Source organism: Cottoperca gobio, chromosome 4, assembly GCF_900634415.1.
Source record: "Cottoperca gobio chromosome 4, fCotGob3.1, whole genome shotgun sequence".
Lineage (NCBI taxonomy): Eukaryota > Metazoa > Chordata > Actinopteri > Perciformes > Bovichtidae > Cottoperca > Cottoperca gobio.
In genome coordinates, this window is record NC_041358.1 from 3,741,295 (window position 1) to 3,764,956 (window position 23,662).

The window sequence follows — 23,662 nt, forward strand, 5'->3', positions numbered from 1 at the left end:
AATATTGTTTGCAGAGTTTACAACATCATCCCAGTATTAAGCTAATCCTGTTTTTATTGAATGTATTGGTTGGCTGCATTGCATATTGTATGTTCTGGGTGGGATGACAGATTTTTATGACTGGATGTTGCTTTTCATACTTTGCGGTAAAAGTGGCTCTCCTATTGACTTTGTCCTATCAATGCGGCTCTCATATAAAAAGTAGTGAAGACCACTGATTTAGACTGACATATTCTTCATGTTTCATTGAGACAAAATAAATAAATCTTATTATCTGATATTAAGTAATCTACCAATCCAAAGTAGGATGGATGCCGTCACTCCTACTCCCGTGTCTCCCGGCTGCTCGGGCCCTGACGGGGGACAGCTAACAGGAGATACCACTGGTATAGGGGGCTTGCTAACAGCTACAGTTGCTAACCGCTGACTAACCATGGTGCGGAGCCGCTCATCTATCCCTCTAAAACTCGCCTCCAACCCTGCGTATAAACTACATTTAATACACATACCATTATCACCAAAGGAGGCAGAGCAATAGCTAAACATGAAACACACCGAGCAGGAGAGAGCAGAAGAGGGAGATGCCATTGCTAACTGCCGAGCTACAGCAGCTAACGTTAGCAGAGCCGAAAGGAGCGTAAAGAATTGAGGATTTAGCGAGAGTCGCTAAGAGAAGGAGGATAAGGAGAGAGTTGTAAGTGCTAAGGAAGTAAAAGTATAGGTTTGGATAGATGACAGGTAATTAGCCGATGTGATCAAGAATATAACAACATTAACCGAGTCAAGCTGGAGCTGCCGAAGTATGCTACCAGCAACACAGAAACATTAACAACTGAAAATGACGCGCTTACCGTAAAGCACAGTCGCACCTTATATGGAATTATATGAACACAATTCCATTCCAGAATGTTAACTGATGTCATAAAAATAATTCTGTCTGGCTCTGTGGGACTTATGTGTGACTTATGTGTGACTTTGTGTGACTCTGTGTGCCTCTATGTGGCTCTGTGTGGCAGAGTGTGACTGAGTGCGGCAGAGTCTGGCAGAGTGTGACAGTGTATGGCAGAGTATGAATCCTATCCTCTCTGGCATACCCACAAAACTACTCAACAGACTCCAAATCATTCAAAACTCAGCTACCCGTATCATTACCCGCACCAAATCGTCTGACCACATCATCCCCATCCTCATCCAACTTCACTGTCTCCCTGTTCAGCACCAGATTGATTACAAAAACCTTCTGCTCACATACAAAGCCCTTGGGGGTCCTCGGCCTGAAAAGCGTTGAACCCTGCTTTAAACATTAAAACAATGAACTAACATTATCAACAGAATGTGAAGAGGTAACAGTATTGACGTTATGTCAAAGACGTCTGTGTTGTGTTGCAGATATCTACTGAAGTTAGCATGCTAACAGCTAGCTGCACTCCGTCCAATCTGTAATGCCACTTGTTCCTCTAGAGGTGATAGTGAGTCACTGTAGCTGCAGTCTGCCTCAGTACAGAGGGAGAAGAAGTACAGCTGCCTGACTCTCTTGTAGATATTACAATATTATACACAATAAACAGAACTCATGTTCTGTGTCTGTTTTATTGATTACATTCAAAGTGGCAGAAACAAGAAAAAAACTCTGCATCACCTTGCTTCGTCCTCCCAGCTCTGAGGAGGATGTTTCTCCGAGTGTAAAGCGGTCCGCAGACCCGGGAAACGGCGTTGCTTCAGTTAACAGTTAACCGTCTGAAAGAGGCGGCTGCTCTCCTGGCTGCGCCGCCATCGGGAAGATGAGATATGCGGGTCGTTTTCTAATTTCTGCCACTTTGGATTCAGTCCATTAAAAAAAACAAAAAACAATGTTACACGGACTACAGCCCCGTTAACATCAGTTCCCAGTAAACACAAATGATCAGCTCCACGTGAAGATTATCAGACAGCAGAATTTTCTGACCAGCAGTTTGGTCAAATATCTTTGAGATTCTTGCCCTGCTGACTGACAGGCATTACACAGGAGTAAATGCAATACACAATATAAAGAATAAATTAGAATACAATAAACATGCCAAACTACTACAACTAAAATATGAACATTAGAGATTGTATGGACCCAGTTTAGTATTTACTATTTCATTGGAGCAGGTGTCTCAGAATTACACACTGAACCTTTAATGTCTAGATTTAAGAGTAAAACAGAATAGTCTTAAAACATTTCTTTTAATGAAATGCAAGAATTTGGAAGTGACGGGTGTGTCAACTCGAGCAAACAAAGAGTACCTGAGAACTTTATTATGAGAAAAACAACATTTACAGAACACATTTTACATCGGGTATCTCGTACTTAATGACATTTCACAACTCAATGCATTTAGTGACACCATCTTCACTGTGTCTTTTTAAATGAAACTTGCATATGCATCTGAGGATTCAAGTTTATGGGAATCAAAAAAAAAAACTAATACTTTGTGGTTATTTCATAACAACATAAGTAATTGTTCTTTATGTTACCAACATCTTATTAAATGGCTTACAGCAATGTCAGTATCACGTTGAAATAAAGACAGTCCCGAAAATAATCTTTGGTGATGTCATACATCAGATGATTTGAGGTGGGAATCGGTTGTTTCATTTGACTAATTCAGTTCATTAGATTTAGACGAGATAGAGTAAGTGCAGCTCGGGGCAACGCGACACAAGCGTCAGAAGTCTCAATACATTAGTACATTATTTCAAAATCTATATTTGTACAAGTCAAAATATGTTTTATACAGAGCTTGAAAAAAAATAAAATGATGTCAAGCTGCATTGAAAAAAGAAATATGGTGCACCTTTAACAGCAGTAAGATAGGGCAAGGCCCTGCCTGCCATTAAACAGCATATTGCTACACAAAATATATTGTATAGTTAAAGACTGTCAAGTATTGGGACATCTTTTTTTAGACACCATAACTGCTGTAAGTTTCAGTGCTGTGGTAAAGGCAAGCATCCGTTTGTAATTAAATTGCAAGTTAGACCCTTAAAAGTTTGTATTTCTCCCCCTGCCATCTCGGACAGTACACAAACTAAAAAGAAAATAGAACCGAATACAACCTTTAAACCAGCTGCACAAAAGGACTGATTTCCCTTATTCATTTCCTCAGTCTAAACAGAATCATATAAAAAACTGGTCTTTTGAGCCCCAGGATGCTCCTGCCTTTTTAGCCACAGCATAGAGCACATTGGGCTCGTATGGACGGACCCTCCTTCCACTCTTCGCTCGGGAAGGGCTGCGCTCAGTGAGGCCGACTGCTGGACTCCATGTTTGGCTGCTTCTTTGTTGTTCCATAACCGTTAAACCACCCGTTCAGCCGTTTGGTCAAACCACCGTTTAGAATATCCTGGATGTGCTGAACTATGAGATTTATAGCAACTGTATGAAGAGACAAAGAGATTGTGTGGTCAGTGTCAGCCCCAGTGTGTGTGTGTCACAAAGCTACACTGCAGTTCCATCCACTGCATGATAAAAAAGAAAGAAAAAGAAATGTACCCGCAAATCCAAACATAGTAAGAAATAAAAAATATTGTTTCCAATATTTTCTATTTTATTACAAAATAATGAGAATATTTTGCTTGTGCTGTACAAAAAGAGCAACATGTCCGAACCTGAATTAGTTTGGAATTGTTAGTGTATTCTCATCATGAATTGTAAACTTGGAAGCAGCTAAGCTGCATTTATGCGGTCTTGAATTTTATAAAAGTATGATACTTTGTGTCTTGTGCTAAAGAGCAAATGTAAACATGCCAACATGCCAAACTAGAATGACGAGCACGTTAGCCTTGTCATTGTGATCATGTTAGCATGATGACGTTAGCATGTAGCTCAAAGTACCACTGTCCTTAATAACTGTGTCACTGCTATCCTGGCTGTGGATTCAGTCCTGTTCAAAGATTGTTGGGTATTTATTTTTCAAAGAGCTGAATGCTTAGCTCTGTGACTTCAATGTAATGGTATAATACTTGAGGCAGACACAGGGGCTAGGTCAGGGTAGGTATCCTGCTTCCACATATTTAGACTAACTACAGTACATTTTTCTTTTTTTTGGATGGTTTTAAGTTATTTTCTCAAATCAACAGACAGCTGTTTTGTTCTACCAGCAGCAGTGGCTTTTGCTGCTTTAGTTTTGAGCACAAGTCCCAGCTCAGAGGCCAACAATAAACACAGCTGTGTCCTTTATGATAACACTGTTGAGACTAGTCTCTCCAACATTTGGTTTCAATGTCTTTACCATCATCTCTGAGCACCAAAAGCTCTAACACTCACCGAGATTGTCAACTCCTCTCGGTATGATTACATCAGCATATTTCTTCGTCTAAAAAGCACCAATAAAAAAAGGACAAAGGTTTGACTATGAGTCAATGTTCAGACAACCATGCAAATTATTTGGTACATGTTGACTAGCACTTACTGGCAGACAGAACTCCTCAAATGCAGGCTTAACAAAAGTAATGTACTGTGCTAGAACGCTTTCCAAGTCCCGTCCACGTTCACTGATATCACGCAGCACTGGGGGAAAATGAGACCAGGGAAAAATTAGCTTTAAAAAAGGGAACACCAGTAGTTCGACATTTTGGGAAAAAAACGCTTATGTTAAATATATAATGTGTTTATTAAGAAGTTCAAGGTGTTCTGGTAGGCAGATTTCATTGCCTTTGACAGAGCCAGTCAAGCCGTTTCCCCCTGCTTTACGATCTTTGGGCTGGGTTAAGCTAAACACCTGCTGGTGGAAGCTTCATATTTACTTTACAGACATGAGTGGCATCAATCTTCACATCTAATGCTCAGCAAGAAAAGGAAAAAAACATATATCCCAAAATGTCTAAATCACCTAAATTAAGTGTCTTGCAATCTTTTTTTAACTGTAAAAAATGTTTGTTACTTTTTTCTAGTAAATACATTGTTAATTAGATTTTTAATATCAGTTTTGCCATCTCTTTCATTCCATTTCTATTTCTTTTTCATCTTATTATTATTGTTTAACATAAGTCTTTTTAACTTAATATTCATTATCACTATCTGTATATCTCTCCATGTATTATGGTATTTACTCATGTACACACTAACTTAAAAACTGAACTGTTGATCCATTTATGCTGGAAAATTTCAATAAACAAAACTTTGAAAAAAAAAAAAAATTGTGTCTTGCCTCTTGGGTTTTGAAACAGAGGGGATTTGCTTTGTCATGCTTGCATGTCTCACCTCTTCGAGATAGACGTGTGTCTGCGTCTGTGTCCACAAACAGCTTCATTTGGAAAAGGTCTCGGATTTCCTGAGAATAGAACATCAGAATGCCCTCAAACAGCACCACGTCAGCAGGGTACACCGTCACGGTCTCCTCCTTCCTGCCATACAAAAGACAGTCAATAAAATATATATATTTTTTTTTTAAACACTTGAAGTGTGCCTATGTAACATTTGCTAAACCGAAGACTGTTTTAAACTGAGAAAACAACTTGAGAAAAACAAAAAGGGGGGCCACACCAGTACTCGTGAAATTGTACTTTAGTCCATTTACTACAATTTCCGTATAATTTGCATTACTGATGACCATTTTCTATAACACTTTGGTGTTTCAGTTTTTCAAATATGTTATCCTGCCTTCCTGGCAGCTATTGGTTTCTTTTCATTTCACCATGCTATGAAATCAATGTATGAAGAGAGTAGTCCACCACAGTGGAAATGGTGTCTTCTTTTAAAAAAAACTTAATTTTACTGCTGCAATATGATGCCCTTTTATAGTACCAGTGCTGAAACATGCAAATGCTCCTTTCATGTTGTCTCTGTATGTAGCCTACTTGATTAGACTCATTCACCTGGAGTGGGAAACAAAGTCGTACACAGGGATCTGGACGGTTTTTCCCTCCTTGATGTCCCACAAAGTCGCGATTATGAGATCGTTGTCAAATGCATCTATACAGAAAGAAAAAAACAAACAAAGAGAAAAAACTCCACGATTAATGACGTAAATTAACAATCCTCACATTTATGAAGAAAATATTCTCTGATAAAGTCACAGATTTACGAGAAAGAAAAAATAGCATAATCTCTGAGATTAAAGTGGTTAATTTGGAAAGAAAAAAAAACAAGAAAAAAAACTTGAATATTCTCTGAAAGTATAAATTCAAAATCTATATTTAAGTCACAAATTTACAAGAAAAAAACCTTTTTGTCAAGGAACAACTTCACTTAATTAACCTCATGACGCCACCAATAAACTGGAAATGCCACATGCACATGTTAGTGAGGAGGTGCCACAGTATGGAACACTTTTTCACATCAATTTGTGAATATAATCTCAGAGACGTTTCTCACAAATTTCTGACTTTATTATGTTTTGAGGTTTTATTGTGATCTGGGAAATTCTGAGTTTTCCCTCCCACCTCCACTCCACTTTTTTTGGTCTCTGTCCTTGCACCATTGTAAATATCACCAAGCAAACCTCACAAGACCTTGAATCACATAAAGATGAACTGCTGAATAAACAAGTCAAATGTTTCCCAGCAGGAGACACACAGCTGTTTGAGGCCAGCAGACTTCCATCCTCGACTGCGCTGCTGCCAGATGATACATGAATACAAGGAGGCATGTGATGAGGTGAATGATATCCACACACCTGGGTGGTCGAAGTTGAACTGGCCCTTGAGTGCCTTGGCCTTCTGCTCCGGGGTGAGGACCCTGTAGAAGCTGTCCAGGCTGAGGATGGCCACTTGTCGCTGGTGGTGGTCGATCTCGTTCTGGCCCAGCAGCTCCATGATCTTGCTGCACACCGATGACTAGTTACACAAGAAGAACAAAACAAGTAGTATGACTAACTACAGGCCCCCCATTATCTTAGTCATCACATCATTATGCTTTTGGAACATGAGTGGTTGCATTTACAAAGTATACAAACTTTCATTTTCTTTGCATTTAGTTTACGCACGTCTTCACAGCCTGGATGCATAGTTACTATTAGAAATAAGTATCCATTTAAAGGCTACAAACTTGGATTGTTGAAATGTGTGAAGCTGGCAGACAAACACACTCAGACAGTCACATGACAAAACAAAAGATGGCAGTTTACTCCACATTCAGATAACATGTGTGGGAGAGCAGGTGGTTCTGTGAGCAGTTTGTCTCATGGGGGGAAAGGGGCAGAGTACCAGGAAGTCAGACCCACAAACAAGTGTCTGCTGAACACAGTTTTGTTGATCCAATCACTTATAACATCTACCTGCTGTCACCTACATAAACAATGTCAAGGCTACCTAAATAATCAATGGTGGAAGAAATGTTCAGATCCTCAACTGAAGTAAAAGTAATAATACTCTTACTGTTAAAATACTCCACCACAAGAAAAACTCCTGCATTCAAAACTTACTTGAGTAAAAGTATCGATTGTGCAGTAAAATGTTCCCAGTCAGTGTTTTACTATTATATATGACTGGATTAATATTATGGCTGCATTAATGTGTATGTTGCATTTTAAAGCTGTAGGTGTTTAAAGTCTGTCTCATTTGAACTCCTTTTTAATACTGTTGGGTTAAATCTACAGCAATGCATCATATTCTATAAGATCATATGTATACAAGCGCCTTAAATGTGTACTTGAGTAAATGTACTTAGTTATATTCCACCACTGTAAATAACAAATGCATAGAAGTACATTTGACTACCTTCCAGATTTACACTGATGTCACACAGTAACTCTCTGACATTTCAATAACCACATTTGTCACACATTGATTTGATTTTGCCTTTCTGTGTGTATCCTGATGAGCTACTCTACAAAGTGCTACAAAATATAAAACTAATGCATCCAATTCTGATCTTCAAAAGACAGAACCACACTTACTGACAACCCCACTGCCCAATATTGATATTGTAATGCCAGTAAGCCACCCTGTGAGATGAGGTGAAGTGAAAATCTAGACTGAGCTTGAGACAGAGGTTACATCAGTGTCACAGAGAAGACAAATCCAGGTCATGACATCAGATCAGATCATCATGATCAGAACAAAAAATAATCCTCAGGCCACATTGGGTAGCCTACACCACATCTATAAATATAGGGAGTCTATTGAGCTTTCATGGTCTATACATCGTTTTTTTCTTCTCCAATTGTCATGGCTTATAATCGGCTGACCAGGCGCAGCTGATGCTAATTAAGTGGAATCTTATCTTTTTACTCTGATCCATGACACCCTTTATATTCCCCTTAAATTGAAAAATATGACAACATACGAGAGTCTTTAAGTCTGATTTCCATGTACCACACTACTTTATTATCTAATAAAGGCATATTAGACAATGCACATGTCATCTTGTTTTGACAAGTGTGCTGTAGGGCGGCCTACACTCCGCTCACTACTGATCAAACAATATATTCAGTCTAATTGATCCAAAAGTAACGTGATAAAGATACGATTATATCCTGATGAAAAAAATGCACGTCATCTTCAAAATTCCAAAAACAAATTCATTCGGTTCACACATGTATAGCAAAATACAACAAACACATAATAAATACCAAGAAATAAAACGCCACAATTAATTATGATATAAATACCAACCTTTCCGCTGGCTGTCCCTCCAGCGACACCAATGAGGAAAGGCTGCCAATTAATGCTCTCATTTTCGGCTTGGTCTGCCGGCTTTGTCTCGCTGTCTCCTGCCATGCTTCATCTGCAGCAGCGCGATGATGCGGCCCTCTCACACCCGCTCATCGTGCGCTCCTCCCATTTGACGATGGTGACGGTGACGAGGCTGACGTTAATGGACATGGAAGCATGATGATGAAGTGGTGATCAACATTCACAAACTACATTGATGGAAAATGCGTGTTTTGCAATTACGAAACTGAGTGCCTCTGTATGAAGTTAGTTAAAGACTTTGACTAGTTTGATTATTCATTTACTTAAATAGGGTTAGGGTTAAATAGTTTTATGATAAGAATGGTATTGATTGTAAAATATTTTTTATTTCGAGCCTCTTTATTTTATATGTACAATACCATACTCAAAAATGAAAACACACTAGAACATACTACAACAATTCAAAATAGAAATCAGACACTGTATTGAAATATTAAAAGGACTGAAAGCAATGAAAACAGTAGCATTGTAAAGCCTTCGATATTTTTTCTTTAATATCTTTATTGTGTGTTACATGGTACCCTTATGTATATAGTTCTATCCTGTCCTGTCATTTTGTTGAATCGTACACCTGTTATTTGTTTGAATACAATTGTAGGTCTATGGCATGATACAATAAAGGGGAGACTTTTATTTTGAAACGTTTTATATAAATTGAGTGCTTTAGTCTACTTTCATTCAGGGGCGTAGCTAGGTTTTAAAGTTTGGGTGGGCTTAGCCCAGAGGTGAGGTGGAGCTGTGTGCACATGCATGGTAGTACAATCACCATTAAAGGAACTCAGATGGCATGATGATGGAGAAGTAAGTCTGGGAGTTTTGCACTGAGCAAAGCCACCCATAGTGTTAAACATAGTGTTTTGTGCTGGTTGCGTCACCAATATATTAGTCATGTTAAGCAGGTCCATGTCACCTGGTCTTAGTCATGTTGGCATGACTTAGGAGTAGGGTGGACTTCACATCCTCTAGGGGGGTCCAGGGGCATGCTCCCCAGGGCAGAATTGTTTTTAACATTTTAAAGTGAATTGTCTGCATCTGGTGCATTTTGAGAGCAAAATTAAGATGCTAGATCTAATAGAACTTTGTGGTCTTGGTAACGGGAGGGGGCACAACTCTCAACACTAATGTGAAAAATATATCAATCAATCAATCAAAGTATAAAAAATAACGTAACCAATGACAATTAAGTGAAATATTTTCATTTTGAAAACGTTATTCTTCAAAAAGGAGCATGATCCCAGTTTTTTTCATTTGGATGTGAATTTATATTTGTTTCTTACTAATCTTATACTTGCTCATCTCTGTGAGCCCATGGGGTTGGGGTGAAAATATAAGAATGTTTGCCCTTATTGTTGATGGTACCTGTGAAAATAATAATAAAAATATATAAAAAAGAAGCTGAGATGGCAATTACAAAGCGGCCTTACTCTGAGCCATCTCTCACCTCCCCAAGGGTCTTAGTGCCTGGTTATTACATTGTAAAGTATTTGGAAACAATATTTTAAAATATCTGTGTAGTGTTAACCCCTTTCCTCACAAAAAAGACCATGAGAAGTGAATGCCCTTTTCTTATTTAAAAATGTGTTTTCTTCTAAATTTTCATTTGGGTGGGCTTTATAACATGCAAGCCACTTGTTTCTATTACAATATTTGAGATACAAACATTTATTTCAGGACGTTTATTTATTTTATTGTTTTTGGGTGCACATCACCTTGCAATTTACGCTAATACAATTCAATATCTCAGACCTCACAATTCAGTATCAACAACTACTGTGGCTAAATCAACACATCTATGACACAATGTTAAAATAAATATATTTTTTATTATAGAATAGTTGCATTGGTTTTGTTTTAATACAACATTCAACACCATTTCTGGTTAGCCTGTTGAACCGGAAGTACTTTTCATATGTATGACCTCGTTACTAATGCTGACACAACCCTATGAGACCAATGTAATGTGCTCATGGTGTAACTTCTATTAACAGTAGACTACTTCTCGGTGTGGTCGGACAAACAGGACAGTAAACGGGACACTTAAAGCACCATGAGCACCATGTTTGCTGATACTATTCTCATCGTGTTCATCTCCGTTTGCACAGCCTTGTTAGCCGAAGGTGAGTGAAATCCTGCTGACAGTTCGACAGGCAGCTTAAGCAGGAATGCGTTTTACTATCGTCCAAACAACACATCGATTAGTCTTTCTCTTTACATCCTTCTGGATTACATAGTGGGGAAATATTATTCATAATAATATTCATTCATTTCTACTTTTGGTGCTTTTGAGGACTGGTTTGCTTGCTAGCCAACGAATGTAGCTTACCAAGCTAATGCTTGACAAGTCAGTAAGCGCAAGGAATTAAACTTCCGGTTAAATTTTCACAATAACAATCTTACGAGAAGCCGTTTTTTGTTATGTTGGTATAAATTATGCTTTATTCACTCCTTCTGGGAAACTTGTGCTCTGTGATTGACCCATCCTAATTTAGGATAATTTAATTTAAGATGAAAACAAGTTAAAACAGTTATCGAAGTTTTATTGTTGTAACAAGTTAATATGAATGTTATAAATAAAAAAACCCGTATACCTAATTTCTAAAAGGGCTTTTTAAAACCTCCTTCTTCTTAGCACTTAGAGCAGTGGGAAACTACAAGACTTTCAATTCATCTGCTAAATAACAAACTCTTTATTGCAGGAAAATTCAAAACTAACGATAGTCCTGTGCATTTGAAATTTAAAGAGCATATATTGTTAATTAAGTGCAGTTTAGCATCTGACTGTCGATTCTATTTTGACAAAAAATCTTCTTTGGATTTCTCCTCAGGAATTACCTGGGTTTTAGTGTATCGTACTGAAAAGTACAAGAGGTTAAAGGCTGAAGTGGAAAAACAAAGCAAAAAACGTAAGTGACTCGTATGTGAACTTCATACGACTAATTTCTGCATTGATATTTTTTTCTGTAGACCGTTTAATGCATTCTCTGTTGCTTGTTTGATATTAGTTGAGAAGAAAAAGGAAACCATCACAGAATCTGCAGGACGTCAGCAGAAAAAGAAAATTGGTAAGAAGCGTTTAAGCACACATTGATGAATTGAAAGCAAACACCTGTGTTTGTGGATAAGTGATATATTTGTCTGAATGTATTACAGAGAGACAAGAAGAGAAGCTGAAGAACAACAACAGAGACTTGTCTATGGTGAGAGACACTACATATGTTGGAGCTAAAGCCATCAATATATTGTCATATGAAAGGAGATCATGTCTGGAGTTTTAGTTGTAGTTTAGAATAATTATAGTTTGACAACATTAACAGGCATAGCGACACTTTCATTGTCAATATAAAAATGTGTCAGTATTGTCTAGTCAAATATAATCTTTCAAATTTCAAATATGCATATTTAATGTGTGTTTGTTTTATAGGTTCGCATGAAGTCCATGTTCGCCATAGGCTTCTGCTTTACAGCTCTGATGGGCATGTTCAACTCCATGTAAGTGTTGCACCTATTGGGTTGATGTAACATTTTCATCTTTTTTATAAAAAACGGAAATAAAAGTTTAAAGGTGATGACTTTAAATCTGTGTTGCTCACTGAGATTTTTGCTTTAACATATTTGTAGCAGACTTCTTCGTTCCACTACTTTAAACATGCCGACGAGCTCCAACCACTGTCTCTTTTTGTGTTTTGTTCAGCTTTGATGGAAGAGTTGTGGCCAAGTTGCCGTTCACACCGCTCTCTTACATCCAGGGACTGTCGCATCGCAACCTGCTGGGAGAGGATTACACTGACTGCTCCTTTATATTCCTCTACATCCTCTGCACCATGTCCATCAGACAGGTAACTTCTACACTTAAATAAAAGAACTCAAAGGTCTTTGGAGTATAGTGGGTGCACAAAAAATCCCACAACTAGCACATGAAGTCGACAGCTCTTGCAAATAAGTATGTAAACCATTTCATGATGCACAGCAGCAGAAAGAAACGTGTGTCAGCCCTCGGCTTTACTCAGTGTTTCTGACACATTAGTGGGTGTGAGCCCTCTTCAGCCCTCTGGTGATGACCAACCAGCTGCCACAGATCATCAAAACATTGTAGCAGGAAACTTTAAGTTATAAGAAGGAATGTATCATATTTTGTTCTTGCAACAATTCTCATAAGTGACCGACTGATTTACACATCAACAATAGAAAATGCATGTATGTACATTTGTGTGCAGAACCTCCTTAGAAAACAATCACAACAACATCATCAAAAGATAAATACTTGTGAGAAAGAATACATCGCTTTCTTTTATTGCAACAACCAGATAAGTGACCAGTTGAATTGCACACTAACAATAAGAAAACCTCTAGAGTTGCAACAACTGTAGACCCAGGGGGGTTGATACCTTTTACAGTGTGTCACTGTGCAGTTCTGGATGTCATGGGCTGTATGTTAGTGGAGAGAACAGAGGTTTTGATAGGAAACAGTTTCTGAGCAGAAAGCGATGGACCGTCATACAAAGCTCAAAAGAATGCCAATTTGAAAACCTGCTTATTCAGCATGTTAACATGTTAAGCATGGTCAGCAGGAGAAACCCCTGGAGAAGTAGTAGGTAGTTTTGCAGGGGGAGCCTAAGTGCAGCTGATTTAATTTGTCCTTTCCTCTGGTTAACCTCAGGCCGAGCAGTCTATGCTCCACAAAGACATTTAGAATAGCAGATGACATCTTTCCAGTTTTCTCAGCACACTGATTCTGATGTGTAATGAGCATAACAGCCTCACAGACCACTGGTGTGGACATAGATTTCAGCAGTGTCGATATGTTGAACCTCAAACAATTAAGCAAAAAAATCAATGCAACAAAATATTTATAGATTGCACCTCTAGTGTAAAAGCAGATGGTTTTACATCGCACACACAGCGGTACAGACAGTAACGTGTAGAAATTCTACAGTGTGAATGAAGAAGACATATCGCTCACAATTTATAATTACAAGTCCAAAATATGCTGAGGAACAACTTTAAAAACAAGGTTTTCACAACAAAATAGCCCTGTAACTTGGTGCGGTTTGGGAGAAAATGTAAGCTATTTCAATAGTCTTAAGTTTTATTTTGAACATGCATTTGAATTTATCAATTCTCCATGAAACAAAATAAAGTTGTTTATGCTTTTTGAATTATAGTTCTTAGGAAGAAAGAAAACTACAGGTCAAGAAATCATAATTGGCCAAGAAAATTGCAATTGGTGCATCTCTAATTGTTATTAACCAATAACCTTCTAAAATCCCGGTATATTACAGCCAGTCTGTGCTTTGGGACAGGACAGTCACCCATCTTCAAAAGGTTTAAGTTGGTGGAATTCTATATTGTCTTGGTGCAATTGATAACATTCAGCCAATAGATGGCTCACTCCTCCTCCCATCTCGTTCACATAAAAGCACCGTGTTTGCCAGTTTGATGCACAACCCGCCCACTTCATGGACAGTGTTGGTGTATATTTCCAGTTAGCTAACTAGCCATTTTAGGGTGGCTTTTCAGTCCTTGAAACTCCTTCAGCTGACTCCAAAAAGCAAAAGCAGAACCAATGTTCATCCTGGTCTTATTCCTCCTTTTGTCACTGAGCACTTGGAATTGGTACCAGCGTGAAGCCAGCACATACATGCGTCAAACTCAGAAATTGTTCTGTTTTTTTTGCACACCAACTGGCAACTATTAAGACTCTTGATCGCTGACACTGGGTGATATTTACAGATGACACTGACAAAAATGTTTATATAATGAATTCACTGTCATAATGTTTTTAAGCAATGCTTTTATTCTGCACCTTTTTTTAAAAAGCTTTGTGGTGGATTTAAAAAAAACATGATTTGTCTACATAACAATTTTATCAATATAAAACTTTCAAATCAACAAATCTCATGAAAACAACAAAAGCAACAATGTGTGCCCCCCTGTTGTGGCACACTGCCCCAAGACCATTGATTCTGACGAAACATGTGACTCTTTAAAAATAACTAACATGTGTCTCATCTGTGGATTAATACACATCGTGTGTTCTAGTGCAGCGGTCTCCAACCTGGATTAGTGGGAGCCCTGAGCTTGTGTCTCTGCAACGAGCCGGTCCAATATAGGGGGATAAATTCTGCACCAATAGTAAAAGGTTTCTTCTCTTAGCAACACAGTTAGTCACTAAGTATGACGCTCTCAGTGCACTCGCATGTGTTGATGTGGTGACCATCAGTCATTGTTTATGTCTTTCTTGTTCATGTTTTTTTCTTTCAAAAAACGCCAAGGGCTTGTCTTTTAACGGCGGGTGCCGGCGAAGCCGTTATGATGGCTTCGTTACCTCATGTGCGAGCCTGTATGTTATGCAGAGCGGCGCATGAGAATCACCTGTAGCGATAAACACGTATTTTAAGTAGGACTCCTGATATTGTCTTTTAAATGTCTCCTCATTGGGTCTTTTCCCTTTTCCAGAAAAGCTCTTTAAAGACGTTTGTTGCTTGTGGGCTTAATTTTTTTGAAGTATCACGTGACGGACGAGCGTCTTGACATGTGTCAAGAGACACAGACGATGTATCCGGTGATTTTTCAAAATAAAACCTCTTTCAAAATAAAATATTATTTTATTCAATCTTTCTGTGCGGCCCTGTACCAAATGACGACGGTACCGGTCCACGGACCGGTGGTTGGGGACCACTGTTCTAGTGTTTCTACTGCAGCAGAATGGTGTATGTGAGATTAACTCAATACTATAGTGACAATGTTCCTCATAATAAAGGAACATGTCAGCCAGTGCAACAGTGTGAATCATCAAACTAAAAACGTTGCTTTGTAGATGCACATTATAATAATGCCCTAGCCTCAGGTTTGTGTTGAGTGTGTGTCTACACCTGCTCTGCCTCAGCTCATGCTTTATAAAAGCTTCATTACGTGAACTTTAGCAAGAAAAAAACTATATTTGGTTTCTGAGAGAGAGTGTTTTGTTCTGTGTCTCCAGAACATTCAGAAGATGCTCGGTCTCGCGCCTTCCAGAGCTGCAACTAAACAGGCCGGAGGCTTCCTGGGACCTCCACCCCAAGCAGCCAAGTTTTCCTAACCATCAGACGGGTCTCACAGTGCTGTTCCTGCAGTCATGCCTCCCTCATCTGAGCACAGAGCACGGAACAAACATATTCTGTTGCAGCTACTGTACTACTGTGTACCTTCTGTTAGATTTTTCATTCATATTCTGTTTATTTAACTTTAACATTGTCTTACTTAGAAATTAGAGGAAGAAAATGAGTTCTTAATGACATTAATTACAAAGGATACAAAAGTCTACCTTGTATTCAGCACATGCCATACATTGTTATGAGATTTTAATGAATAATTGGCACAGTAAACTCTGATCCATTAATCAGTATTATTGTATGTCATTATCTGTATCCTAATTTCTTACATATAAATAAAGTTTTACTCTTTAGTAGTGTTTTTTATTTTTTGAATGAATTGATAGTGAATAAATTATTTTGCGGAAACAAAATCCCAATCAAATTGGCTCACTGTCAGCTCTTTTAGCCTGGTCATTAGTATGTTAATACAAGTTCAGTCCTCACAGATACTTTATCTGGAATAAGTATATTTTACACAAAAAAGAATTACTGTTTTTATCGATCATGGTTTGACGTGGAAATGTTGGTAGTTAATCAATTGGTAAACAAAAACGATTTGTGACTGTCATATTTAGAATTTCTTCAAATAATGCAAGGTACCAGTCACACCCAAAGAATATGCTCTTGGCCAAGGAGACAAACAACAGACGTGGGACGCACTCAGAGGCGGACTATTCAGTATGAAGGAGGCGTGTCCTCTGTCCAGTGTAAATCCACACCGTCTGCTGAAGTTCACGCGGTATGTACGAGCCCTAAATTCACACATATTCCTCTTTTGTTTTAAAGTTACTGTTTTTAAAATGACCTGCGAGTGGTCTTGCGTGCTGCTTTTTTCCTTGTGCTGGTTTAGCTACGCTCCTTTGTGACAGCTTCACAGCGCATGCATTGTTCACTTGTCCTAAATATTATTCTGCATTGTCAAAATCAGCGACTTTGCTTATGTAATTTAATGTAATTCCCCGTGTCCTTGCAGGTCTCCTCCCGCTGAAAATGTCCCAGTCAATCCTCGACAGTATGCCCGGAGCTACGACGGGATCCGTCGTGGTCTCAGACCCGCTGAACTTCTGGGCTGGGAAGCGAGTGAAGCCCAGACAGCAGACTCACGCAGAGCCCGTGTTCGAACCTGCCACTGGTAAATACAGCGCACTGAAGTCTGGTTCATTATGTAATGCTTCATATCTTAACTTTGAATAATTACATTTGTGTTGGAGCCCACTTTACACGTTTGTAGGAGAGTAGCACATGAGTGCAGACCTATGTCCACACCTCAGCGCTGTGTCGTGGCTGTTGGCTGGTCACTAGAAGGACATACTGTTATGTAACGGAATCATCCCTTCTTTCTTTCTTCCTTATTTGGTGGAGTGCAGTAACTTTTACATTTTTAAATTGCATGGATGTATTTAAAGGATTAAGGATTCAATACTACTTCAAATAAATGAATAACATAAAATCTAACACACAAGAACACCGTAGATTAAACACTAGCACCTGTACAATGTGCATCAAAAACCTCTGCCAATTATTGAACCTTTCGAGAGGCCTGAAATGCTATGTTTGTAGTGTTGAGGACAGCTTCAACATATGTGCTGTTCTGGAAACTAGATGCTCTGGTTTTAATGCTTCTTGGGTCTTTTTTGAGAAGGAAGTAAGATTTAAAAGGTTGTTAGCTGAGTGAGAGGGCTCCTTTAAATCTTGAAGGCCCTTCTAGTCTTAGATATTTCCCCTAAGGGTGGGAGATCAAACTCAATAATTAAATGTTAAAATAAAATACTAACTGTCATTTTCCCATAATTCTTTAATTCTTGTGTTTAATCTTGGAGCTCAGCCAGTCTGTAATCTGTTGATCTTGTCCTGTGCAGGCCGTGTCTTGTGTCAGATGGTCCCCTGTGTGGCTGAGGAGGTGGACGAGGCCATACAAAGCGCCCACGCTGCCTACCTAAAGTGGCGCAAGATGGCTGGCATGGAGAGGGCTCGGGTGATGTTAGAGGCCGCCCGCATTATCAGGGTGAGTCTGGAAACTAGCCAGTCTGATTTCAGTGTTTTACAACATAAATTGGAGGCGACTGTTGTAAGCATGCAGTAATACACTAGTTATTCATTACAAGGGCAAACATGCCCTCCCTCCCTCCCTCCCTCTACTGTTGGCCTACATTTGCACAAAATACACTTTTTGTGTGTCTGTGTGACCTCTTTGATGTCATGCGGGTTATTATATAATCTTAAAGGGATAGCTTGGATTTTTGAAGTGGGGTCAGCAAAAAGAGTAATTTTACCTCGCAGAGAATGGAAGTTGCTGGTCTACCGCCGCATCACTCAGTTAGGTAGTTTATTATGTGACTTTGATGAATCCGAACCAACAATTTACAGTCACACAATAACATCACACACCCAATTTCAAACAATCCACCTATCCCTTTATTAACACTAAACTAAATGTTTTTCAATTGTTCTGCATTTACAACATTTTCTCTGTCAACCCTACACATATAGGAGAGAAGGGAGAAGATTGCTAAACTGGAAGTGATCAACAACGGCAAGTCCATCACTGAAGCTCTGGTGGATATTGATGTTGCCTGGCAGTGCATTGAGTACTATGCTGGCCTAGCTGGTACTCTTGCAGGTGTGTGCAATAACACTTTAGTTTTCCTCAACAACAAAAAAGTGTTTTTCTGAAAGTTCCAAAACTTAGTGTTGTGTTGTTTTAAAATTGTGTTTCATTCACTGAAGGCCAGCACGTCCAGCTTCCTGGTGGATCATTTGCGTACACCAGGCGGGAGCCCCTTGGTGTGTGTGTGGGAATCGGTGCATGGAATTACCCCTTCCAGATCGCATCATGGAAGTCTGCTCCTGCTCTGGCATGTGGTGAGTTCTAACAGTGTGTATTAACACATTATTATAAGACTTGAGATGATTATTTCTGCCTGTTTGTTCAGCACTTATATGCCTTGAACATAAACTGCTATGTAGACCATATCCTGCAGTGTTAAAATGTGTTTGTGTTTAGGTAATGCCATGGTATTTAAGCCTTCTCCAATGACTCCTGTGACTGCCGTCATTCTGGCTGAGATTTACAAAGAGGCAGGGGTACCCGACGGGCTCTTCTGTGTGGTGCAAGGCGGAGCAGACACCGGTACCTTGCTTTGCCAGCACCCCAAGGTCGCCAAAGTGTCTTTCACTGGCAGTGTACCAACAGGCAAAAAGGTACAGAGCTGTGACTTTTAACATAATTATGTTTAACTCAACTGAAGAGAACAAGAGTGTCATACAAGCCTATAACCACGCCTGTCATAAATGATCCTTCTATTTAAAAGACCATACCAGTGTTTCTGTATGTTTTAACCCAACTTGCAGAGACATGACTGCATTTATTATTGTCAGAAAAATGTCTATTGTCATTGTGTGATGATTCGAGTTTAGTTTAACTTGAGAAGTTTGCGCTGCAATACTATATAGTACTACAAGTTTAATCACAATTGATGCAGATTCATGTTGCGTTCATTTGTGATTATGTATACAAGCAACGTTCCATAGGACGCAGGATATGCAAGGCAGCCATCATGCTCACACAAATGTATAGTTAAAAGCAAGTTTATGGCTTTTCAGTCATTCTCTGGCCACAATGACTGTGCCGATGTGAAGGACTCGGAAACACAGACTAAAATCTGCTATATTCAGACAGACACTACATTAAAACAATAAAGGAATTTGTGTTGCATGTGAACATGCTCTAGTAGAACCTGAAATGAACATAATATTTCCCCTTTAAACTTTTCCAGACAATGCATGATTGTTACACCATGTTGAAGTGAATAAAGCCAGTGGAAGCCTGGGCAGTAACTCCATTCAAAGTATAAAAAAAGCAGCAGTATTGGGAAATATATTGCAATAATGTAAAATATTTGTGCTTTGTCATGACTCTTTCAAAACAAAGCTTTTTAACCTCTCTACAAGGCTTCAGTTGTCCCTGTTGTTAATGCCCAGTGTGTTCTCCTTGCCCCCAGGTCATGGAAATGTCTGCGAAGGGGGTGAAGCAGGTGACTCTGGAGCTCGGAGGCAAATCTCCCCTCCTGATCTTCAAAGACTGTGAGCTGGAAAACGCGGTGAAGGGAGCACTCATGGCTAACTTCCTGACACAGGGACAGGTGAAGCGCTTGTTTCATTTATGTGTTGCGTTGTATCCAGCTCGATCTGGTCAAGTACATTATTTGAGTGCTTTAAAATGACTTCTTGCATGGTATAGGTTTGCTGCAATGGGACCAGAGTGTATGTGCAGAGAGAGATCATGCCCCAGTTCCTGGAAGAAGTGGTGAAGAGGACCAAGGTCATCCCTCTGGGGGACCCCCTGTTGGATGGCACCCGAATGGGAGCGCTGATCAGCAAGCCACAGCTGGACAAAGTGCTGGGATATGTCAGTCAGGCCAAGAAAGAGGTGTGTTTATAATCCTCCGACCTTTAATGATCCCTGTGGAAGAATTGAGCAACTGTGGAGAGGCATTTATCTGAGAAATAATCAGCTGATGACACCACCACTAGTACCTTCACTAGACCTCAAAGCAGTTATATGAAGTTAAATTATACTTATCATAGTTGTTATATGTCTGTTATTACAGGGAGCCAAAGTGCTTTGTGGAGGAGAGCCTTTTGTACCCAGTGACTCCAAATTGAAAGGAGGCTACTTCATGACACCCTGTGTACTTGGTAAGTTCTTTGTATATTCTCCAGGATGTCTTGATTTCTTGTAACACTCATTTGCACCACAAGCATGTTTTATGTCCCACGATGCACCATGATATGTTACATCCAGTCCTTTTCCCGGCACAGATAACTGCAGAGATGATATGACCTGTGTGAAGGAGGAGATTTTTGGCCCAGTTATGTCCGTGCTGCCTTTCGACACAGAGGAAGAAGTGATCCAGAGAGCTAACAACACCACCTTTGGATTGGCCTCTGGAGTCTTCACCAGGTCAGACACACAGACCACACTTGAGTTTGTCATTACTAAGCAGTCTGTTGCAACTGCTGCTTCAACCTGACACTTTGCACCTGAAGAGAGTGAGGTTATCGCGTTCAATAAAAATGTTGCAATTCACCAAGTGGAATTCATTGCGCAACAGTAGTCTCTCTGTTGTTAGAGGGCAGAAGAAGCAGCCTTTTATCTGTGGGATCAAGTTGCACACAGACTATTGGTTCTTTTTTGAGCTTGAAGTCAGAAATGTGTTCCTTTGCTCTGCCTGCAGGGACATTTCTCGAGCCCATCGTGTGGCTGAGAACCTGGAGGCAGGGACCTGCTTCATCAACAACTACAATATCAGCCCTGTGGAAGTGCCATTTGGAGGATACAAGATGTCAGGTAGGGTGATTTAAGTTTAAAGTGATCAGAGTCAATCTCCATATATTGCTTGTAATTACATCTGGTTGGCAAAAAAACCTTCCTATTAGGTTTTATAGCAATTTACTATGTTGTTAGTTTATAACCATCTTTATTAAAAAACGCTGTTCTGGCACAGTTCATGCGGTCAATAATTAATTACAATTGCATACTTTTTTTTTCTCCATATATTTTCTTAAAACAGAACTTTTTTATTTTATTTAGAAAAAGTCTTGAAAGACATGTTAATACTATTTCCACCCCATTCTCATACCTGTTTTGAATAGTTCAGCTGTTTTAATGTTTTCTTGTGTGTGTGTCTCTCACAACACACTCAAAATGTCAGGAGGGTCTGAAAAAATAAAGTCTTGCCTATGTCCAATGTTGTCTCGAGTACCTGGATAATCTTTACTGAGTGGGTGAATCATGAACAGACAGTGTTAACACAATCACTCCTGTGCTTCTCCAGGCTTTGGCAGGGAGAACGGCCAGGTGACCATCGAGTACTACTCCCAACTGAAGACTGTGGTCGTGGAAATGGGCGACGTTGAGAGCCTCTTCTAAACTCCGGACAGCAACTTCACACTGCTGAGCCAGAACTGTGAATACTATGTTCACTTCTCCCTTCAGTCACGTGCTCTGCACCACACATGACTGTACATCCTACCTGTGAACTAGGAGAGGCAGTTGTGTATTAAATGCCCATGTAAGAAGTGAACACTGTACTTTTTTTGCCCAACCTGTGAACCTACTTTAGTATTAACCAAGTACATAAACACAAACTTTGAATTCACACTAACTGCTTATTAAAAACAGAACACATGCTGCTGATGTGCGTCTATGTGCACAACCAAGCGCCTTAATTAGAACTTATGTTTGTAGTGAACTGTGTCTATTGGACAACTAACGCCTTTTTGACAAAAATAAAACATTTTAGATCCAAAGTCTCTGATCCTGGTTACTTGTAGCTTCTGAATCAAAGATGAATTAAGATTAAGGGGTCACACTACAGGTGAATAGAATAAACGTTTTCATTTACTTACATTAAGAAAATAATTTTACAATTAGAAATTGTCTTTGGAATCATCCATACCTCCCTCCATGGATGTGTGGCAGGAACAAGCCAATCAGAGAGAAAGAGTGAAGAAGATTATTGTTCTTCATCGTGGACTGATTCTGAGAGAACTTATCATGGAGAATGACTTTCACTTCCAAGTTATTCTTCCTGATGGAAAGCTTGAAAAGGCTGTGGATGATGGAGGTGTTATGAGCGATATGCTGTCAGGATTTTGGAATGACTTTTATGAACAGTGCACTATGAGAAATGGCTTCAAAGTGCCATACTTATGTCATGATTTTGGTAAACCAGAATGGGGAGAAGTACCTTCCTGTAAAACTTGCCCCTGTACTTCTGGAGCAAGCTGTTTTGGGCTTTTTTGAGAGTTATCTTGTGGACAGCTTTCTCAAGTATGTGTCAGAGTCTGAGCGAGTGATCTTTGAATCTTGTCGTTCAGATTTTGAAGGTGTGGACCAAGAAGAATTGCTGGATATCATGGACATCCACAACTGCAGGCGGCTTTCAACAGCAAATAACTTTGAGCATATCTTGAGGGAGCTTGCTCACCAAAAACTGATTCAAGAGCCTGCTTTTGTGATTGAACAGTGGAACCACACACTTGCACCGGTTAGATCAGAGCTCAAAGGACTTGCAGCAGTCTACGAAGAGCTCCAACCAACGTCAAGAAAGATCATGAGATCAATAACTTACCCCAGTACACAGAATGCACAGGAGAAACAAATTGTGTTAAATATAATATGTTAGTTCATATCTTAGAGCAGGGGTGGGGAACCTCCGGCCTCGGGCCGTATACGGCCTCCGAGACCATTTGATCCAGCCCTCGAGGCAGTTCATAAAACACACGCAAAAAAATTCCACTTGCAAAAAAAACTAGACGCCAATATTTTAAATGGCCGACTGACTGTTTTTCCTGGCCAAGGTCAGGGTCCTTGAACACAACACGAGCGGAACGTGTCATCACGTGGTCATGTCATGTCAAAAAACGTCATGTCTTAAAAAAAAATTAAATAATAAGTTCAATAATTAGTTTGGCCCTCGAAGGATGTTTAAAAAAAAATGGCCCTTGATAGGAAAAACACAAAGATTTCAGCTGACATGAACCTGACTGCAGTCAGAGGTTCAAGGCTTGTGAAAGAAGAACTACAGCAACAGTTGTTTGACCTTACGGAGTGTCACAGCATCAACATCTTGTCAATATGTTTTAATGCTTTTAGTCACATTGAACATTGTTTTCAGTTTAAGAACATGTTATTTTAAGTTTTAATGCAGAGCACTTTCTGTGAATACCTCTCAATGAGTTATTTTCGATGATGCTGTAGCAAGTTATATTAAAATGAAAACAGCAGTTTTTTTATGCTGTGATTGTTTAAATATTTGAATAAATAATTCAGTTAATACATGTGTGGATTTAGCATTTTTACC

At 39.3% G+C, this 23,662-nt stretch overlaps 3 protein-coding genes across 5 annotated transcripts; 2 read left to right on the top strand and 1 right to left on the bottom strand.

Moving 5' to 3' along the window:
* Positions 1–2,002: 2,002 nt before the first annotated feature.
* On the bottom strand, positions 2,003–8,776 carry uck2a (uridine-cytidine kinase 2a). 3 transcript variants are annotated; one of them, XM_029430411.1, is made up of 7 exons: positions 8,581–8,772; positions 6,642–6,801; positions 5,842–5,938; positions 5,228–5,370; positions 4,437–4,534; positions 4,292–4,340; positions 2,003–3,400 (listed from the first exon to the last, which is right to left on the bottom strand). In XM_029430411.1, exons 1-7 carry the CDS (start codon positions 8,683–8,685, stop codon positions 3,264–3,266), a joined length of 789 nt encoding a protein of 262 aa, XP_029286271.1. In that variant the 5' UTR covers positions 8,686–8,772; the 3' UTR covers positions 2,003–3,263. The 3 variants fall into 3 exon arrangements, with proteins under 3 accessions (XP_029286271.1, XP_029286272.1, XP_029286274.1); XM_029430414.1 differs by having other exon boundaries at positions 3,263–3,400; positions 4,292–4,351; positions 8,581–8,774; XM_029430412.1 differs by lacking the exons at positions 4,292–4,340; positions 4,437–4,534 and having other exon boundaries at positions 8,581–8,776.
* A 1,782-nt stretch (positions 8,777–10,558) lies between these two features.
* Positions 10,559–16,105, top strand: tmco1 (transmembrane and coiled-coil domains 1). The gene is made up of 7 exons (XM_029428810.1): positions 10,559–10,778; positions 11,487–11,564; positions 11,664–11,723; positions 11,812–11,858; positions 12,083–12,150; positions 12,353–12,497; positions 15,641–16,105. Exons 1-7 carry the CDS (start codon positions 10,709–10,711, stop codon positions 15,737–15,739), a joined length of 567 nt encoding a protein of 188 aa, XP_029284670.1. The 5' UTR covers positions 10,559–10,708; the 3' UTR covers positions 15,740–16,105.
* A 310-nt stretch (positions 16,106–16,415) lies between these two features.
* aldh9a1a.1 (aldehyde dehydrogenase 9 family, member A1a, tandem duplicate 1) lies at positions 16,416–22,106 on the top strand. The gene is made up of 12 exons (XM_029428833.1): positions 16,416–16,533; positions 16,768–16,926; positions 17,654–17,799; positions 18,285–18,414; positions 18,522–18,656; positions 18,799–18,995; positions 19,796–19,936; positions 20,035–20,223; positions 20,405–20,492; positions 20,616–20,757; positions 21,032–21,144; positions 21,632–22,106. Exons 2-12 carry the CDS (start codon positions 16,785–16,787, stop codon positions 21,724–21,726), a joined length of 1,518 nt encoding a protein of 505 aa, XP_029284693.1. The 5' UTR covers positions 16,416–16,533; positions 16,768–16,784; the 3' UTR covers positions 21,727–22,106.
* Positions 22,107–23,662: the final 1,556 nt, after the last annotated feature.